Source organism: Aulonocara sp. 'chitande type north' Nkhata Bay, linkage group LG7 (assembly GCF_057382095.1).
Source record: "Aulonocara sp. 'chitande type north' Nkhata Bay isolate Kocher_YH1m ecotype deep benthic linkage group LG7, A_spYH_male_GT1.1, whole genome shotgun sequence".
Taxonomy (NCBI): domain Eukaryota; kingdom Metazoa; phylum Chordata; class Actinopteri; order Cichliformes; family Cichlidae; genus Aulonocara; species Aulonocara sp. 'chitande type north' Nkhata Bay.
This window is the reverse complement of record NC_141350.1, coordinates 3014909-3033123: the sequence shown is the minus strand read 5'-3', so window position 1 is coordinate 3033123 and position 18215 is coordinate 3014909. Positions and strand designations below refer to the sequence as shown.

Below are 18215 nucleotides of genomic sequence, written 5' to 3'. Positions count from 1 at the left end.
AAACACCTGGCTATGTCTTCACTAAAACCTCTGTAACTTTGCTCTGTTTCACTTCAGCAGCATCAATTTTTGCACAGATAATGTTCGTTTGTTGAACGTTTGTTCTGAAATTTATTGTGTACTGCACCATATTTTCAAAGGGGTTACATGCGATAAAAATACAAAAAAAATAGGCGATGAAAAAAAATCTTCGTATTTTTCTATGTTCCAGACTCAGTTACTTTGACACAGTAACGTCTGCTGTAATATTTACACCTCTGTTGAAGCGTTAGCTTTATTTTGATACCAAGACTGTTTGCACAGAGTTTTAGTTGCAAAGAAATACTAATGACAGAACTTCATTTATCACACTGATGCTCGGCAGGTCTTTGGGATATTTCTGTGCCAGACATCTGTGAGCTGGTATGTACTGTGAGGAAAACCTTTGCACTTCTAAGACAAAGGGCGACAACACTGACAGTTACAGCAACAAAATAAAAAATAAATCTCACTAATAGCGGATCACGGATCTCATTAATAAAATGTACCTGCTGTCTCTGGTATCTGGATGCTTCCTTCCAAGTGGCAGCTGGTTACTCAGGAAGGCATTGTATCCATATATTTGAAACAGACCTTCAGCTTCCTTCTGCTCTTGTTCTGTCAGGCCATCGCCCCACTTGGTAAACAGGACGGAGTTTGGGTATAACTTTGGCATAACGATCTTCTCTTCTTCTTTGTCCACATTTCGTAAAATGGAATTTGTGAAATTCTTTTGACCTAAAACCTCGGTTAGCTTTGCTTTTGTGGAGGTTGAAAAACAGAAGGATGAAAATTGTTATTCATTGTTGGGGCAAAAGAAGAAGAAATTGGCTAGAAGGATTGTTTCGACTTATCAAGTGCTCTTCAAAAACCTGTCATACAGATCAAATCTAGCATGCATCTTTCCCCTTTGGATTCCCCACCACAACCCCACAACAACACACACACACTGCAACCTTTTGAACAGGCTTTAAAACTCAAGCTGTATATAAAAGCACATCTTATCTTAAAGTTTAAACATTTCTAAAAGAAAAAAAACTCACACAGCTATTAAATAGCATTTTAAATAGCATTTTACTGACGTAAAGGTGCAGAGGTGATGCCAACAACCGTTATCAGGCTAACAATAAAGGTTCCAAAGTGCACACAGTAAATTTCACGTGCTTGTAAAACTTACTCAGCCTCCTTTGTTTTACATTAGTTCACTGTGGTTGTAATTGATATTAAAATATTAGTACATTTAGGATAAATGACAGCTTTGAAGCATTAAATATTACAGATAAGATTATGCTTTTTGTGGTCTTCTGTATCACCTTAACCTCCCCATTAGAATCAGAATCAGAATCAGAAACTTTATTGTCATTGTCATGAGAACAACGAAATTAAGAATGGTCCCCGATCATTGCATCATCCCTAGCAATATCAAAATATAAATAAAACAATAAAATTCAATAAATAAAATAGATAGAATACTTAAAATACTAATAAGATATAACAGTAAAACATTCACATACATTCCCACACACATGCTTCAGACCGTGCATAGATTAACACAAGAGTGGCGTGATGGACATTTTTTTGTAGTATTCAGATGTGTTATTGCAGTTGGATAACAGCTGTGTTTGAGTCTATTAGTCCTTGCTCTGATTGCCCTGTACCGTCTGCCTGAGGGCAACAGTTCGAACAGGGAGTGGCCAGGATGTGAGGTGTCTTTTATGATGTTTATGATGTTTAGCTTTATACTTTATTACTTCGTCTACTGACATTTAGACCCACCATACATTTTTTTACTGTCCAGATTATGAATGTTCTGAGGGGTTAGTACTACCTCATCACACGCCACCTTAATAATGGCCATACTTTCTATGATTAAATACAACCAAAATTTCAACATAGCAAAGCAATAAAATGCGTGTGAAAATAAACATTTAAATTCAAGTCACATGGTTATTGTAAGAGGGCCTCAGTGGAGAAAGAACACTTGGAAGCCGGACTTCTCTTCACTCGGTTTATTTACAGGCGCAGATAACAAGGCAGCTCAGGTTGGTGGTATGAATGACAAAAGAAGAAAACTATACAAAAGCAAACTTACAGCCAAAGCCAAGCCCGTGGCTCTTAGTCTACTAGCCAGCACTTTAATCCTACAGTGCAATTTGAACTCTCCCTCAGGAGCATCAACCAGGCTTATAAAGCTTAAACCTCTTCACAGAACAAACCAAGCAAACATTAGTCTGTTAACTGTCATAATAGATGTTTTTACACAAAAGCAGGACGAAGACATTCTAGGTATCAATTCTGTGGCTTTTACAAAAACAACCACAAACATAAAAGTTTGCTTAGAGTGACTGAAAGGTTGTTTGAGCAGACTGAAAAACTCCCCCTGCTGGTCAAAACCTTTATTGTCATTTAACTATTCGTGATGGCCACTCGACTCCCTCACGACAGCGTCAGCACTGAAATAATCAGTGCCAGGAACAGAAATAAAACACAGTAATTTGATTTTGTGTGCATCACTCATTCATCTAATGTTTCTGATGAATGTGTAGTTAATACAACAGGTCTGGATATATGTAAGGTGTCTATTAGTTATCAAGGTAGTTATCTCGTTGATGTCAGACGTCAGGAGAACAGACAGAGTATTTTAAACTGACAGGAAACCCAGAATACAAGGCATGCAGAAGAGCACCTGAAGATGGAACACAGATGGTCTACAGCATCAGAAGACCACGCCAGGTGCCACACCTGTCAACTGTTTCACATGCACTCACCAAAACTGGACAATAGAGCGATGGAAAAATGCTGTACTCCAGCAACATTCACAGTCCAGTACAGCACGTTTGGGATGTGGTTGAAGGGGAAATTTGGATGTGCAGCTGACAAATCTGCAGCAACTGTGTGATGCTATGATGTCAGTATGGAGCAAAATCTCCTGTGAATGCTTTGAGCACCTAACCGAATATATGCCATGAAGAATTGAGGCAGCCCTGGAGGCAAAAGTGGGTCTAACCTCCACGTTGGTTGAGTGTGGAGTAAGTGCATATGAGAGCATGAGGGTGGGAATGGATGTTTGTATCTGTGTGTGCCTGTATGTCTGTGTCTATATGTCAGGTTGGGTGTCAGGCGCCACCTCTCTGGGGACATCTCAGGCCCTCCAAGGTATGGAGGCCTATCTCCCCCTACCACCACTTCCCCTGCCAGTGGCGGACCCCCTCAGACATCGGTGCGTTGGTGGTTCTTTGTGTCCGGGGATGGGCGTCCAGGTACACACGCCTGGAGCCTGGGGCTCGCTCGGGCCACTTCGGAGGTGGGGTGCCCCCGGCCTCTCGGCCTGGGGCTCGGTCACTCAGGCGCAGCTGGCTGCCGGCGGAGCTCACGGGCGCGTCACTGCAACTCCCCCTGGCTTCTGCTCCGCGGCTGCTGAGTGAGCCCTCATCTGGGACTCTCCTCAGCTCTTTCTGGGACAGTGGCGCAGCTGCCCCTCTGTTGGTCTTCCTTGGTCTCTTGTGTTCTGGGGGCCTCTGGATGTCTGGAGTTTTGATCTCCTCCACACCTGCTTCATGCCCTGGAGGACGGGGCTATGGCCCCCCCACACCCTCTAGCAGATCATTACATGAAGGAACCTTTTAAAATAACAAGCGCGTCCATGCTCACAGGTGTACACACGGGTGATCACACCCACAAACTACACCCTTTTTGGCTCCTACCTCAAAGCACACTGTGTTCTGTTGATCTTATGTGCTGCACAATAATGTTTAACATTTAGTATTTACTGTCATATTCCCATATATCATTGTGATGTTGTTTATTCTATTACTCTTGTTCTCTTCTGCTTGTTTTCTTTTTTCTTTCTCAGCAGGTGATCCAGGTGATTGATATATGCATTTTTTTTTCTGCCCGTTCTGTTGGTTTTTGTCTTTTGCCCTTCTCCCCCGTCCCTCTTCTCAGCTGTTTCTCTTTCCCTCTTTCTTTCTCCCCTTCTTTCCCCCAGTCAAGTCTGTCCCGTATTCAGTAAGTGAAAATAAAATAAACAATAAAAGGAGAATCAAATGGACCATTACGGCAAGGCTGGGATGGTCAGTTTGGTAAAGTAAATCCGTTGGGCATCTTTCTTTGCCTTTAGACAACAATTCTGAGGGCAAAAGAGCCAAACGGGACAGGCCAAAAAAAAAAAAAAAAAAAAAAAAAAAAAAAAAAAAAAGTGGGTCTAACCTTATATTTGCAAGGTGTAACTAATAAAGTGGCCGATGAGTAATTATGTCAAGTTATCTTTATTTATATAGCACATTTAAAAGACATCAAGTGTCGGCCAAAGTGCTGAACGCAGGGATAATATATATATATATTAAAAAATGTGTATATGAAGTACTTTGATTGAAAACACTGATGTAATTCCGTGACATGTTGGAACTTGAGAGATCTGTGACATTAACAGGAGAAGTGCATCACCACAAATATCTTTAGCAGTGAAGTAAAAAAAAAAAACAGCATTGTGTATAAAAACAATTTAAGGTAAAGATTTAAAAATGCTGGCAATCAACACAGCTGATTTAAACGGCTAAATGACCTCCTCAACATGTCATGAAGTTCTCCAGAGGCCTGGTAATGAACTAATCATTTGATTCAGGTGTGTTGACCCACGGTGAGATCTAAAACCTGCAGGACACCGGCCCCCGAGGCCTGGAGTTCCCAACCCCCGACCTGTAGCATCAACATGAAAATCCACCTTTTTCCTGAAATTATTGCATTCAGATTTTCACCCACGGCATGAATTTGAAACTTTGTTCTCGAGTTATCGCATTTACAAACATGCAGGGTGGCGACAATACCCGATCTGCCTTTTCCACTGCAAGAACTCTTAAAAGTGTATTTGTCTCATTTCTAGGACCTGGATCTGCAGAACTTTCACTTGTTCCATTGGCAGATTTTTTCACTTAATACAAGATTTTTGCCTGAAATAAGTGAAAAATCTGCCAATGGAACAAGTGAAAATTCCCCAGATCCAAGATTCACTGTCTAAAAACAAGTTCCTATATCTCACTGGAATGTTACTCTGTAGCTCAGGGGTGCCCAATCCCGGTCCTCGAGAGCTACCGACCTGCAGCTTAGATGCATCCTTGTTCCCACACACCCGAATCAAATGAATGGCTTGTTATCAGGCCTTTGCCAAACATGATGGCATGCTGAAGAGGTAATCAAACCACTTGATTCAGCTGTGTTGGAGTAGGGATGCATCTAAAAGCTGCAGGATAGTAGCTCTTGAGGACTGGGATTGGGCAGCCCTGCTGTAGCTGATCGAAGTGTGATGAGATATTTCAACTAGAAATTAGACAAATATACTTGGTAAGACTTTGAGTTTTTGGAGTGTACAGCAAGGGATAAAAACTGCAGATGAAATGACTTTTCTGCTGTGAGAATGTTTTTATCCATTTCTGTATGTTAGTAGTTCATCTTTTAATCTTGTGTTGCCTTAACTTCCCTATTAGTTGTAGCTTATGCTTCTTGAAACACTAACACTGTTTTTGTTGCACTGGCTGTTTGTGAGCAGAGATGGGCGTTACTGTAATCCGATTACTTTTTCAAGTAACGAGTAAAGTAAGGGATTACTATTGCAAAAACGGTAATTAGATTACCGTTACTTTCCCGTAGGAACGCTGCGTTACTGCGTTACTAAAACCGTGATTTTTTTTTTTTTGCGAGAATGTCTCATGACAGCGACGTAAGCGAGTGCGACGTTCGTGGCAACAGCTGTGTGCAGATCAACAGTGGATCATATATCGAGTGCAGAGAGAGTATGAGCGTGCAGCGTTTAAAGCGTGGAAGTACTGACCTTACTTTGAGTTTGATTCCATAAAAAGTGACAAAAACATTAGTGTCCGCTGTGCGTGGGAAGAAAACTTCTTTTTACAGCGAAAAAACCCCTAAACTTCCAACAAGCACCGAGTAGCTACGACGTAATGGGAAACTCACAGAGAAACTCGCGGATTCTTCCACTGACCGCGGCACACCTGCACCAGGGTAAACCTCCGCCTACCGCAGTCCTGCTTTACAGGTGAAAATAAAATCAAAGACTAGCGGTCCTGTTGCTCTATTTCTTTTCTGCTGTGTTTTACTTGCATCTATTTGAAAGACTGAGTGTAAATACACACACACAAAAAATTATGAGCTGGAATGTGCAGAAAATAGGTTTAAATATTAAACAAATTTCTTCCAGTCAGAGAATGTTGCAGATAATTACATTTTTGCTTGATGCATAAAGTTAAAAGATTAAAACTAATAAAACAAGTTTTAAAAAGAGACTTTTCCATTTGATTACATTTTGTATGATGGATTATGTAGAAAAAGTAGAATTGGGCTGAAAGATCTATCACTTTATCACCTATTCAGGTTGTAAATCGTGTTTTTAAAAAGTAACTAAGTAACTAATTACTTTTGAAAATAAGTAATCAGTAAAGTAACGGGATTACTTTTTTGGGGAAGTAATCAGTAATTAGTTACTGATTACTTTTTTCAAGTAACTTGACCAACACTGAGTACTGCTAAAATGTATTTTTTTTTTTACACTGGGATTTACTGCAGTAGCACTGCTTTTAGTCCCCCTGCTGTCTGGATTGATAACAAACCTTCTGAGTACTGCCACTAAAACACTCCACCTTCATCACAGTCATACTTTCTATTATTAAATACAACAACCAAAACATGAGCACGGTAACGCGACGTCTATGAAAATAAAAAAAAGGGTGAATACGCTTGAGAAGCATTGTCATGTCAGACACATGCTTTGTTTAATGAAAATATTTACCAAGAAAACTAAACTTGAGACACATTAGGGGATAATTCTTTATTTATGTACAGAATACAGTTAAAGACAAAGCAAGATTTCACATCGGTCGCCTTAATAGTTGACGGTCTTGGCCGGCTTCGTCTCATCCAGTTCTGCTTCCAGGTAACGGAAGCGACGGTGGCGACGCAAAATCTCAATAGCCTTTTGCTCTACACTGGAAGCAGTGATGCCGAGATCCTCCAGACCCGGGAGTCCCGGGTACTTCATGTCTGTTGTGTGAAACTAGAAAATGAGAGCACATTAAAGGATTTTCTTATCGATTATCCTGAAAAAGCACCTTGGTACAAGGCTGAGGGGGGAATTCACACCAGCCTTCAGGCAATGTCAGATACTTGGCAGTCTTACCCTATTCACTTTGTCTGGGGTTGTCCAGGGCTCAAAAGGATTCATTGCAAACAACTGGGCAGCCAGGCTGGAAAATGAGCAAACCATCATTTATAACACTAGCAAACAACTTTTGATAACTATACTTCAACATAGCATGAAGTGGTTGTTCTGTATCTTTATTGTCCTAAATTAATCTGGATGGCATTACTTTGACCTCCAGTAATATTGTGAGAAATCTTGGAACAATTTTTGGCCATATGGATTCAACATGCGCACGAAGCATTTATGTGGTACAGCTTTCCTTCATTTCCACAATCGTTATATTCACAATCATCAGGTCCTGTCATATGTTAAAGATGATAATATCCAAATATGTTCTCAGACTCTTATCTTACTTGTGGTTAGTTTTTAAAAGTTTAATAAAAAGAATTTCTTTTTGGTAACGCTCACAGTCGGGATCAGGTGAGCCTTAACCATCCCTCAGTTATACTGCTGGGCACTTCCTACGATCCACTGAACATTTCTCCTTCACAATCTATATGTTTAAATACCAAACCATATATATTGTATTTCTTCATTAGTAATTATTAAACTCGGTCCTCCATCGTGTATCTTCTGTCCTTCCTTTTCTCTTTCACCTCACCCCAAACTGGTTGCAGCAGATGGCTGCCCCTCCCTCAGCCTGGTTCTGCTAGAAAGTTTGCTTTTGCCACTGTTGTCAAACACCATGGGTTTGTCTAATTGTTGTGTTTTCTCCCTGACATGGATAGTCTTTACCTCGCAGTGCAATCCCCCAGAGGTGACTGCTGTTGTGTTTGTTAAAAAAAAGAAAAGAAGAAAAAGTGAAACTACTTTGGATGCAGATGCGGCTCTCAGCAGGAGCTCTGCATGCGTGCGGATCAGTAATAAATCACACTTGTTGCATATTTTTTTAAAACAGTTTTAAGCTAACTCTGATCTTGCTTTGTGCTCCAAATAGTCTGGGTTATTACTAGATAATGAATAATAATGAATACTTTTCAGGATCCACTGTTTACGTGACTGAATCCTTGAAGTATTTACCCAAATAAGACGACTTCTTTTAGGAGAATATTGAACCCTGAACATAATATATGAGGTGCTTACTGAAAAAGTGGGCGAGGCAAAGGGTAGGGCACAAAAGGTCTGTGCGCCACGGCGTAAATGTACTCCACCAGGTCATGAAGGAGGTAACGATTGGGTCTAGACAAAAGAAAACAGGAGAGATAGAACGAGAGAAAAATGTTTATCATGCACACCCATGGTAACAAAGGCAGGACTCGAGCCATTGACAAACATGTTGCAACAGACTTATCGTACAAATGACTTGATTCAATTTGACAAGTTAAGCACAAAATTAACCTTAGTCATCTTTCTTCAGTATGCTTTTACAAGTACTTTTTCTAAATAAGTTATGAATCAGTTACACCAAGCTGTGGTATGCCAACTTGGCAGCTGAGGCGGAGGGCAGAGACTGGAAGATCAAGGCGTGTCTGGTGGAAGTGGGGTGCAGCGGCTTTGTTGCCAATACAACAGAAAAACTGCTTAGATTGGAGTCAGAGGACAGGCGCAACGGCAGGCTATAACAGAATTAGCTAACACTGCTGAGAGGACCAATCACTGGCTATGGCTGAAGAGGGCTGACATCACTTGGGCAGCTAAGACAGTCGGCTAACTGCGAGACACACGGTTACATCCTGTGAGGCTGTGGGAGTGTGTGGGTGGGGTGTTTGCCCGCTCTCCCCGCCTCCTCCTCTCTTGCCACTCCTACCCCCTCTCTCTCTCTCTCTCTCTCTCTCTCTCTCTCTCTCTCCTCTCTCCCCAGGACACAGCTGCTTTTGATTAGCCTCGTTTGCCACCTGACTCCAGTCAGCAATCACCTATGAGGCTATTTAAACTGGGGATGAGCTGTGAGCAGGGTGTTTTTTTCCGTCTGTGGCTCTACACGGTTTTGTGTTAGGTTTTGGACAGACAGCCGCCTTCTGACTAGTGAGTAGATGGGCTTGTGGGCCCTGAGAGTGTCTCCCCGTGGTGAGGAGTAGGGTAGGAAGTGCCTCCCTTTTTTGTTTAGTAGTCTTCTTGTCTTTTGTTGCTGCGAGTGTTTCCTTTGTTTCTTTGGCATTATTGGTAAAACGGCGTTGCCGGCTCTTTAAGTTAATGTTGTGATGATGGCCGAAACACCCGATGAATCCAAGGTCGACTACTGACAATGTGTCCCAAAATCGTAATATTATAATCTAGATCAGATCTCTAATCCCTAAACGTAACCAAGGAAGATAAAAAAGGAAAAATGGCAGAATAGCTTGTAATAAAGGGCAGAACACCTTCCTCATAGCAGCCATCCCTCATAACCTTCTCCATTTGAAGCAATGCATTACCAGGGATTGTAACATCTAATCCTTTCATTGAATTGATGTGGTTTTTTTTTTGTTTTGTTTTTTTTAACTGAATTTAACACCACCTAAAACATATCACATTAAATTATACATCTCCATTATAAATCTGTTTTATTTTTTAGTCCAACATTTAGGAACTTTAAAACCCTCGTGTGTTCTTCTGCTGACGTACTGTTTCTGGCAATTTCACAGTACATTAAAAAACTAAAGAAGACATTGAAGAAAAAGGGTGGGTGTGGGTGTAGGGTTTTGAAGAAACACCCTACAGCTATGTTATGATTGTTGATGTTGTACAATTTGTCCACCAGAGGGCACTCTGGTGTTACAAACAAACGTTACAAACAACAACAATCTGATGCGAGCAATCAGGAAGTGTGTAAATGGGTATAATGGCAGCTATAAATTTGAACTTTTAAACATTTCAATATTTGTTGAACTTTCTGGCATAAATACATTACAACATGCTAACTTTGCTAACAAATTAGCCCACTTACCCAACAAGTGCATATGTCTTTCCATTAGCATCAGGGTCTCTGATAGCACTGATGATCGCCTTAGCCACATCCACCACCTGAAGGGGAAAGACGGTGCGTTTAGTTGATTTTGTTTACAGTTTTTGAAGCATTTAGTCAAAGAGTGGTGTGGTCATCCACAGTGTTTTGCAACCACATGGCCCAGTGATAAATTAGGTATGCAACAATGAATCAAACCAGTGGAGCCACTTAATCATAGCTGCAGTGGCAAGTGTGGCTCTCACAAAACAGCAGATGTGATGGAAACCATTAGCCACACTCCAACAAAATACAAACAATAACGTTCAATTTTTTTGTGTGTTATCTTAAAAGGGAAATAAACTGATAGATAAAGCAGTTAATAAAATCAAGCACTGCTTAGCTTTTAAATCTTACATGAACAGGCTGCTTCACCGTCTTTTTCCCGAGGGCAATAAGAGGAACGGCATTTCCAAACCAGCGCATATCTGAGGAAGGTTTACATCACACAGTTACACCAATTATCACTCATCTTCAAAGATGAGGAACAACAGCTCTGTGTGAAATTAAAGAAAGGAAACACTGTAGCTAACATGCAGGACAAAAGAAACCACAATTATAAAACTGTAATGAGCTTTTGCTGACATTTACACGACACAGAGGTACAGCCTTCTTACTTGCGTAATAGTTGAAGAATCTGTCCTCCCTCCCAAACATCTCAGAGGGCTTCATGATGATGGCATCGGGAAACTCTTCCCTTACTGCAGTCTCTCCCACAGCCTACAGTTAAAGAATGAGACACACAAAGATCTGTTAATAAACATTAATTCTGAACTGTAATATAAATGTACCAAAATTCGCTTAAAATTTCAACAAACCCATTCAAAACATAGTTTGACTTTGACAAAAAGAGGTCCAGTCTGTATAGAAGCTGTTCCTGACCTTGTTCCTCAGGTATTTGGATGGGCTGCGGATGTCAGCGTTGAGGTGCGACATGTGGACGAACTTTGTGATGCCGGCTTCTCTGGCTGCCCTGGCAATCTGCTGTGGGATGGTAACATACACATCCTCGAAGCGAAAGTTCCTTCACAGAAAGAGGTGGAAAAACCTTAAATAGCCAACCTCAAAGGGAACTTTAGCACAAACCAGCTTCATGTGAACACCAGAGCCTTTTTCCAGGCAAATATACCTCGTCTCCCACTCTCTGCCCACCAGATTGATGACAACATTTGAGTGCTCCATAGCCTGTTTAATGGAGTCTTTGTTCCTGGCATCCCACTCCTTTAACACAATAAACAAAGACCAGGTGACTGTCATATCCACTGATGTTCTGCATTCATGGCCGTATGCACTTTAAAGAGTTTCTTCAAGAGAAATTTGCATCTATAAGCAGCTTACCAAAAAGAGGATTTGCCCAAGATCACCCATGGGCCTGAAGTGCATGAGGTCATACTGATCACAGCGATGAGGGATTATAATCTGAGACCCAATCCGACCTGAAAACACCACATGAAAACATTTTAACTTCCCCTAAACAGTGTGTACTCTGTAATCCAGCATTGCAGTATGTATACGTACTAGCTAATGAGCAAATGCACATTAATATCAGCATTTTCCCCACTTTTTCTCAACTCACCCAGCCTATTGACGACGTATCGTCCCAGGAAACCTGTGGCACCAAACACCGTGGCAGCTATTCCGCTAAAAGAGGAGCGTCCTCCTTTCCCTTTAGGGATGAGAGCATGATGCAGCTTCCTCTGCTGGACTGTGGTGACAGATGCAGCTGACAACAAGGCAGGGTAGGAGTTGCCTGCTAGGGGGTGTAGAAAGGCAAGTAGCAGTTGGATTTAATCATAAGGTGAGATGCAATCAGTTACAGACTTAATTGGAAAAGACCATAAAGCTGAATGATTGGCACTTCAAAACTGTAGTAAAGCTTACAATTTAGCCTCATTCATCTGGCAACCGAAAGCCACAATAGAGTGTGCATGGTATTACATATTAGAGTAATGCATTTTACTAAAGTTAAGTTAGTTTAATTTAAACACCACAGAATTTAGCCCAAAGTCCTTTACAAGCACTGTTAAACGTTTCCATAGCAAATCCTGATCACCTTTAGTTTTTAGGCAACAAGGGGCATTGAGAGAAATGTATATGTTATAATTATAATGTTGTTATAATAATGACTTCATTGAATTGGAGGCAAATTGTGAAATTAAAAGACCTGTAAATTACTGTGAAGCTAACTCATAGACGGCTTTAAAAGTAAATAACATTTTGAAACATTTATTAAAAACGTCACAGGCAGCCAAAGCAGGGGAGCTAAAACAGAAGTGACGTGCTGTCTTCTCTTTGTGCCGGTTAAGAGCCGAGCAGCTGCATTTTGAACCAATGTCAAACCAGAGAGTGGAAATGGGAAATCCTATATACGGGGAGGCTGCAGATGACAGAAGCGACAACATTGTCCTTGATTTCACACTGGTTCTCAGTTTGTAAATGCATGAAACTAAAAATGTCAGCTAATGTGAACTACAGGGCAGACTTGGGACTAAAGCTAGTTCAGTGTTTCCAGAATTATATAATTATATCATCCCACTTCGGCAGTTAGTCTAAAGACAGCATCCATTCTGTTAAGCAACAAAAATGTTGTTTTATTTTGCAGTAAAACAAAAAGAGAAACAGGAGATGCTAGCAGTCTGCGAAACATACGCTACAGCTGCACAGAGGAACCAGCTCGACCCAACATCATACTTCACGTCTTTGATATATTAATCCACAATGGGACGCAGTCGCCCAGATTCAGCAGTAGCTCATGGTAAAATACTTAATTTTACTGTTCTTGTTTCCTACTAGCTACCTTGAGCTCTTGCTAGCGGGTGATTGGCCGAGCCCGTTAGCAAGGTCACCCGAGCCGAGTGTCCCGTCTCCGTGTGATCTTGTTATGGAATCGCACAAATGTAGGGATTGGCTATATGAATCTGTAAAGCATACATCTACACATGCTCTGGCGACAATTGTAACGGTACTCACTTGAAATCTTTGAAAGGACACTCGCAGGACGGCTAACCAGCACTACGGTCGCCATCTTCCCAACTACGGCAAACCCTGTCGGCCAAAATACGAGCGCTACCGCACGAAGAAGGCGTAAAAACCATAATATACTGTATATATATATTTACAGTATATTGTATAAAGAACCTTTGTTTTCTGGGCAGTTTGTCTTAATTTTAGCTTTTCCAGGCTTGGACTTGATATAACTTTATTTGTGTCTTTTTTATTATTTTGGTGCCAATAAAAACTAAGCACTAAAATAAATAACCACAAATTTATTCACACTTTCAGCTTTTTATTAGCATAAACTGATAAAACACTACTTATATAATTATACATTTCGATTAATGGTATTGTCTCGTTTCTGTTTTATTACTTAATTGTATATTCAAATATTTATTTGCTGTTTCGTCGTGGCCTCATGTCTGCCAACTTGATGGTTATTATACCCGTTAAGACGTTAATTTGCTGAGTATTACATCATGAAAATACGAATTACACCAATAACACATTAACTTAAAAGATTAATTAATGTACTAGTAGTGTAGTCCAAACTGTATGACGCTCACAAAGTGATGAACATGCCTCGTTTTTATCTCTGGTTGAATAAAAAGGATTTATCAAACATATGGTTTCTGAAACAGCTTTTTTCTCGTCTTTTATTCCGTCATAAAAATGATTTATCAGGACTTTTATTTCAGCTACAATCCTTTATTTCAGCATTCAGCCTTCTTAGCGAACACAAAGCGAGGGCACGGGCTTATCTGCAATTTATGTCAGATCTTTTATGGCGACTAAAAAACCCCAAAACAAAACAAACAAACAAACAAAAAACTAATAAAATGCAAGTTTTTTTTTTCAATTTCTTCTGTAACATTATATAAGATATATGATCTTATAAAATAAAAAGGATCCTGGCAGGTTAAATCAAATTCGGGTAAGAATTCAGCAATTTCAGGTGTACACACAATATTAAAGTGCAAGATTTCTAATACTGCAAGGCACAAACTATCAATAATAGGATTGTCTTTTTGTATCTAATATAAAAAATGTTGGTAATAACACAGACATACAAAATTTCTTCATACAGTAACAAGACAACAAGTAAAACCTTGTCTAAGTCCCCCACAAGTATCTGAAATATTTTCTCATAATATGGTCTGTGGTTGACATGTATAAGAAGTTACAGCTGAAACATACATTTATATATATATATATATACAGTAAATTCTGTTACAAATCTTTAATGTTTGTTGAATTAAACTGTTAAACAAATATGAAACAAAGGGTCAAATATATTCCACAATAAACAGCGATAAAGTAATTAATAATCAGTATGTCATTGACTTCATACTATAATTAAAATGTACATGAGAAATATTTCTTGAATATCACAACTGAAAAAAGAAAACATTTGGCTCAGCCTTTATTGCACCACACAGTTCTTCAGATCTTTTTTTCTACAATGTTCTTTTCTTTTTACATCAGCTCATCTTTTCAATGCACAGCAAAGATTTTTGGGGTTCATAAACAGTAAGAGAGTTTATGCTGTATCATCTGTACATTGTTGTGTGGCAGACAGTTTGTGACACATTTAGACAAACTAACAACTGCATCTCAACTTCATTCAAAAATGCAACTGGTTGATTGACTTCACTGTCATAAAAACTCAAAGATTCACCAAACAAATGATAATACACTACGACTGAATAGTTTAAACAATAAAAACGATGTCTGTCTTTGCTGTTGATTGTTGTTTCTACTCCATACATCAGTGTTTTCTACACGGCACGTGGAAACGGAGACGTTTTCTGTGTGTGAGTGTAAATCACACATTTCTGTTACTATCAGTGGTAACGTTTCACTGACTTTGTGAATGTGCAGGGTTTTCAAAATCAGCTTTCTCAATCGTGTTATTTGAATGTTCTCTGTTCCCATTTGTCATGATTGTAGCATGTTTATCTCCGTTTGTTAGACAGCAGGTGACAAATCCTGAGATGGCTCCTGAATATCTTTCCTCTCTGTGTCATCTTCCTCTTGAGGTTTGATGATGATGTGTATGGGCCTTTCTCCGCTGCATTCCTGTTGCTTGGTATCTGTGGACAGCTTGCCTTCACGTTCACACACCTCCTCTTCTGCCGAGGCCCCAATGGGACGCAGACGCTCTGCGGGAGCCATCTTTGTTCCGGTTTCTGAACTGTCTCTCTTCAGCTTGTCGCTGCTGTTGCTTTCCGAGCTGACCTTCTCTGCTGCGCCGTAGAAACAAAGCACATTAGATGTCAGCTCGCAGCAATTACAAAAGAATTTAAAAAGTGACATGGATATCAAGTAAAGTAATTTCGATGTGGTAAATATCATATTCTCACCAGGATAGCTGTTAGCTTGTTTGTCTGTGCTGGTCGAACTGTCTGATGTCTTCTTGGCTGCAGGCTTGGTTCTGCTCCGGACTTTGTTGAAATTTCCTTGTAGGATCCACTCATGCTGTAACCCCTCATCAGGAGTCATGCGCTTACTTGGATCCCAGCTGAAAAGCGCAGACAGTTTGAATTTAGATGAATTCATTTATGTGTACAAGTAATAGTCATGATCTACCAGCTCAAGTCAGAGGAAGCAAAATGTAATTGTGGTCGATTAAGAAAGACAAAGAAAAGAATCATAATGTGACCTATGAACAAATAAGCAGAAGTGTACCTGAGGCAGCGTTTGATGAAGTCTAAGAAGACAGCATCATTCGTTTTCAGCACAGCTGAAAGCTCTTTGGAACTCGGTCTCCGTTTCTTCCCCTTGCTGTTAGTGATATTTCTTGGGTTTCCTTTAGAGTCTGCACAGATAATACCACACAGATTTACCAGAGTTATCACTATCTCTGAAGAGTTCTAAAAACACATACTTTACATAAAATAAAACATATAAATGATTATAAATTATTAGAATCTCACCAAAGAACAACCTCCTTCTCGATGCTGACTGAACAAAATCATTTGGAGGCATTCCAAGGACCTATCAGGTCAAATATCACAATAAGAAGGAAGCAATTACACTTGCAAAGCATGAACAGTAATCTCTGTATACAGAACAGGTTATTTCCTTGTCATACCTCCATTATGCAAGCTATCTGCTCCACTTCACTCTCTCCAGGGAAGAGAGGATAGCCTGTGTAAAGCTCAGCTAGGATGCAGCCCAGGCTCCACATATCAATGGCCATGCTGTAAGGGTGACCCAGGATGACCTCTGGAGAGCGGTAGAAGCGACTCTGGATATATGTGTACACTAAAAGAGGGGAATGAGTAGGGAAACAAGAACATTTCTGTCACCTCCCTAGCGTGATATTACTTAATTGTACATGTGCATCAAACCACTTCTGCCTTCTTACCTCTTTGTTGTTCATAGCAGCTTGAGCCAAAGTCGACCACCTTGATGTTGCCTGGCCCTCTTTGAGAGAGAAGGATGTTCTCCTGTTGAAAAGAAGAAGCAAACTGTCAAAAAACTCACCAATTTCTATAGTACCAGTGCAATACTCTGATGCACCACAAGGTGGAGCACAATCTGCAAAATTGTTCTGAGTAATCCTTGCAAAGCAATCATCAACAGCAGTACAGTTTTGATTGCTTCACTACGTTTCAATCAGTCGAATATTATTTTTTTATCTTATGATGCAGGTCAGTACCGGTTTGAGGTCGCAGTGGATTATCTTCTCCCTGTGCAGCATCTGCAGGCACCTCAGAAGTGCATGAGCGAAACGCCGGATAAGGGCGAGGCTGAAGCCCTGGAAGTTGTTTTTTTTTATGAGCTCGTACAAGTTCACCCTAGATGAAGGAAGAACGTGTGACACATAAAGAAGCTTCGTTTAGCTGAACGTTTTTATGAAAATACTTTGTCCATGTCCAAGTGTACTCAATGTGGATTCACTTATAAAAAGATGCTCCTCAAATAAACCCCCCGAAAAAGAAGGCTGCTCATTTTGATGTCACTTGACACCTACAATAAAACATGCACTGAGTCTTGAGCGCTTACTTGGAAATAATCTGCGATTGTGCCTCCATTCATAGGAAGACCGATACAAAAACTTTATCCCCCTGCTATTTCTGAGCATGAATTTCTTTAGACTGTGTAACCAGATCCTTCACACATGAAGCAAGAAGGGGTAAGAGATAGGGCCCCAATCAAGGCCTTAACTAAAGGATTTGGTGACAGTAATGTTAGACAAGGTAGCAGCTCGAGACGTCCCGTAAAGGTCATTGAGCCACAGTGACACACAAAGTTCTCTCTCCTCAAATAGATATCAGTAGTGACCCATACTAAAACATGGTTGGCTGGAGGTACACAGGTAGTCAATTTACTCCTAATTGATTGCAGTTACTTAGAAGTAAAGACCAGAGACATGCGAGAACTGCCTTTGATAAGCTACACTGTCTTCACACCGTGCTATTGTACCTGGGAAGGGTGACTGACGGCGGATCCCCTCGATTAAACGCTTCATTATTTAGTGTGTTTACATTCCTGCTTTCTGAATGTAGGTAACATACTAACCCCAGAAGCTCAAAGGAGATGCAAAGGTGATTTCGGAAGTAGAAGTACTCCTTCATGTGGATGACGTTGTGGAGGTTGTCTTTGTCTTTCCTCTTTATCACATCCAAGATCTTCAGCTCCACAAGAGCCTGGTGATGAAACCTACAGACAAATTTACAGCTGACACTTAAATTCACACCAAGAGTGATTTGATTCATTACTCATTTCTATATTTTAATAATACAAGTGCAGAATAAAGATATTCTTTTCTATAAAGGGAGAAGAGTCATTAAATAAATGAGGATCTGTATTTGTACAAGCTTTATTTCTCTGATTGAGATGCTTTTCAGCACAAAAGCCTCCTGATATCTCTGGATATTTCTTTATATCCACTGCAGAGAAATCAGATCTAAGATAGCCATCTGACACAGCTTAAAGTTCTTCTGTTCCAGGTTGCACCTATTTTGTTTTCTGCATTATTGAAGTAGCGGTAGGACCCAGTGGCTCCTGCATCTAACCTACAGGACTCTGGCACCGCAGCCACTGTGATCCTCAGTTAAGAAG

General features: G+C 40.3%; 2 protein-coding genes across 5 annotated transcripts in view; both read right to left on the bottom strand.

Annotated features, from left to right (window-relative positions):
- Positions 1-6826: 6826 nt before the first annotated feature.
- ndufa9a (NADH:ubiquinone oxidoreductase subunit A9a) lies at positions 6827-13215 on the bottom strand. 2 transcript variants are annotated; one of them, XM_086297957.1, is made up of 11 exons: positions 13122-13215; positions 11728-11904; positions 11490-11587; positions 11281-11372; positions 11034-11175; positions 10769-10871; positions 10509-10579; positions 10095-10171; positions 8312-8407; positions 7205-7271; positions 6827-7081 (listed from the first exon to the last, which is right to left on the bottom strand). In XM_086297957.1, the coding sequence occupies exons 1-11, from the start codon at positions 13174-13176 to the stop codon at positions 6911-6913; spliced, it is 1149 nt and encodes a 382-aa protein (XP_086154083.1). In that variant the 5' UTR covers positions 13177-13215; the 3' UTR covers positions 6827-6910. The 2 variants fall into 2 exon arrangements, with proteins under 2 accessions (XP_086154083.1, XP_086154084.1); XM_086297958.1 differs by having other exon boundaries at positions 11728-11901; positions 13122-13197.
- A 241-nt stretch (positions 13216-13456) lies between these two features.
- The window catches only part of dyrk4 (dual-specificity tyrosine-(Y)-phosphorylation regulated kinase 4), a 31729-nt gene continuing 26970 nt past the window's right edge, over positions 13457-18215 (bottom strand). Inside the window, exons 8-15 of one of the 3 annotated variants that reach the window (XM_086297955.1) lie at positions 17673-17813; positions 16810-16948; positions 16516-16597; positions 16240-16412; positions 16082-16142; positions 15834-15963; positions 15509-15666; positions 13457-15388 (exon numbers count right to left, since the gene is read on the bottom strand). In XM_086297955.1, coding sequence (XP_086154081.1) covers positions 15114-15388; positions 15509-15666; positions 15834-15963; positions 16082-16142; positions 16240-16412; positions 16516-16597; positions 16810-16948; positions 17673-17813 — 1159 coding nt within the window. In that variant the 3' untranslated portion in view covers positions 13457-15113. Of the gene's footprint in view, positions 15392-15508; positions 15667-15833; positions 15964-16081; positions 16143-16239; positions 16413-16515; positions 16598-16809; positions 16949-17672; positions 17814-18215 lie in introns of all 3 variants that reach the window. The other 2 variants (XM_086297954.1, XM_086297956.1) reach the window with 2 other exon arrangements.

Excerpts from the sequence above, each read along its gene's own strand:
- ndufa9a (XM_086297957.1), bottom strand. The coding sequence starts at position 13,176 with ATGGCGACCGTAGTGCTGGTTAGCCGTCCTGCGAGTGTCCTTTCAAAG. Across the intron at positions 10,580-10,768 it reads ATTCTTCAACTATTACGCAA|ATATGCGCTGGTTTGGAAAT; the intron begins GTAAGAAGGCTG and ends AACCTTCCTCAG. Across the intron at positions 10,172-10,508 it reads CGGTGAAGCAGCCTGTTCAT|GTGGTGGATGTGGCTAAGGC; the intron begins GTAAGATTTAAA and ends TTTCCCCTTCAG.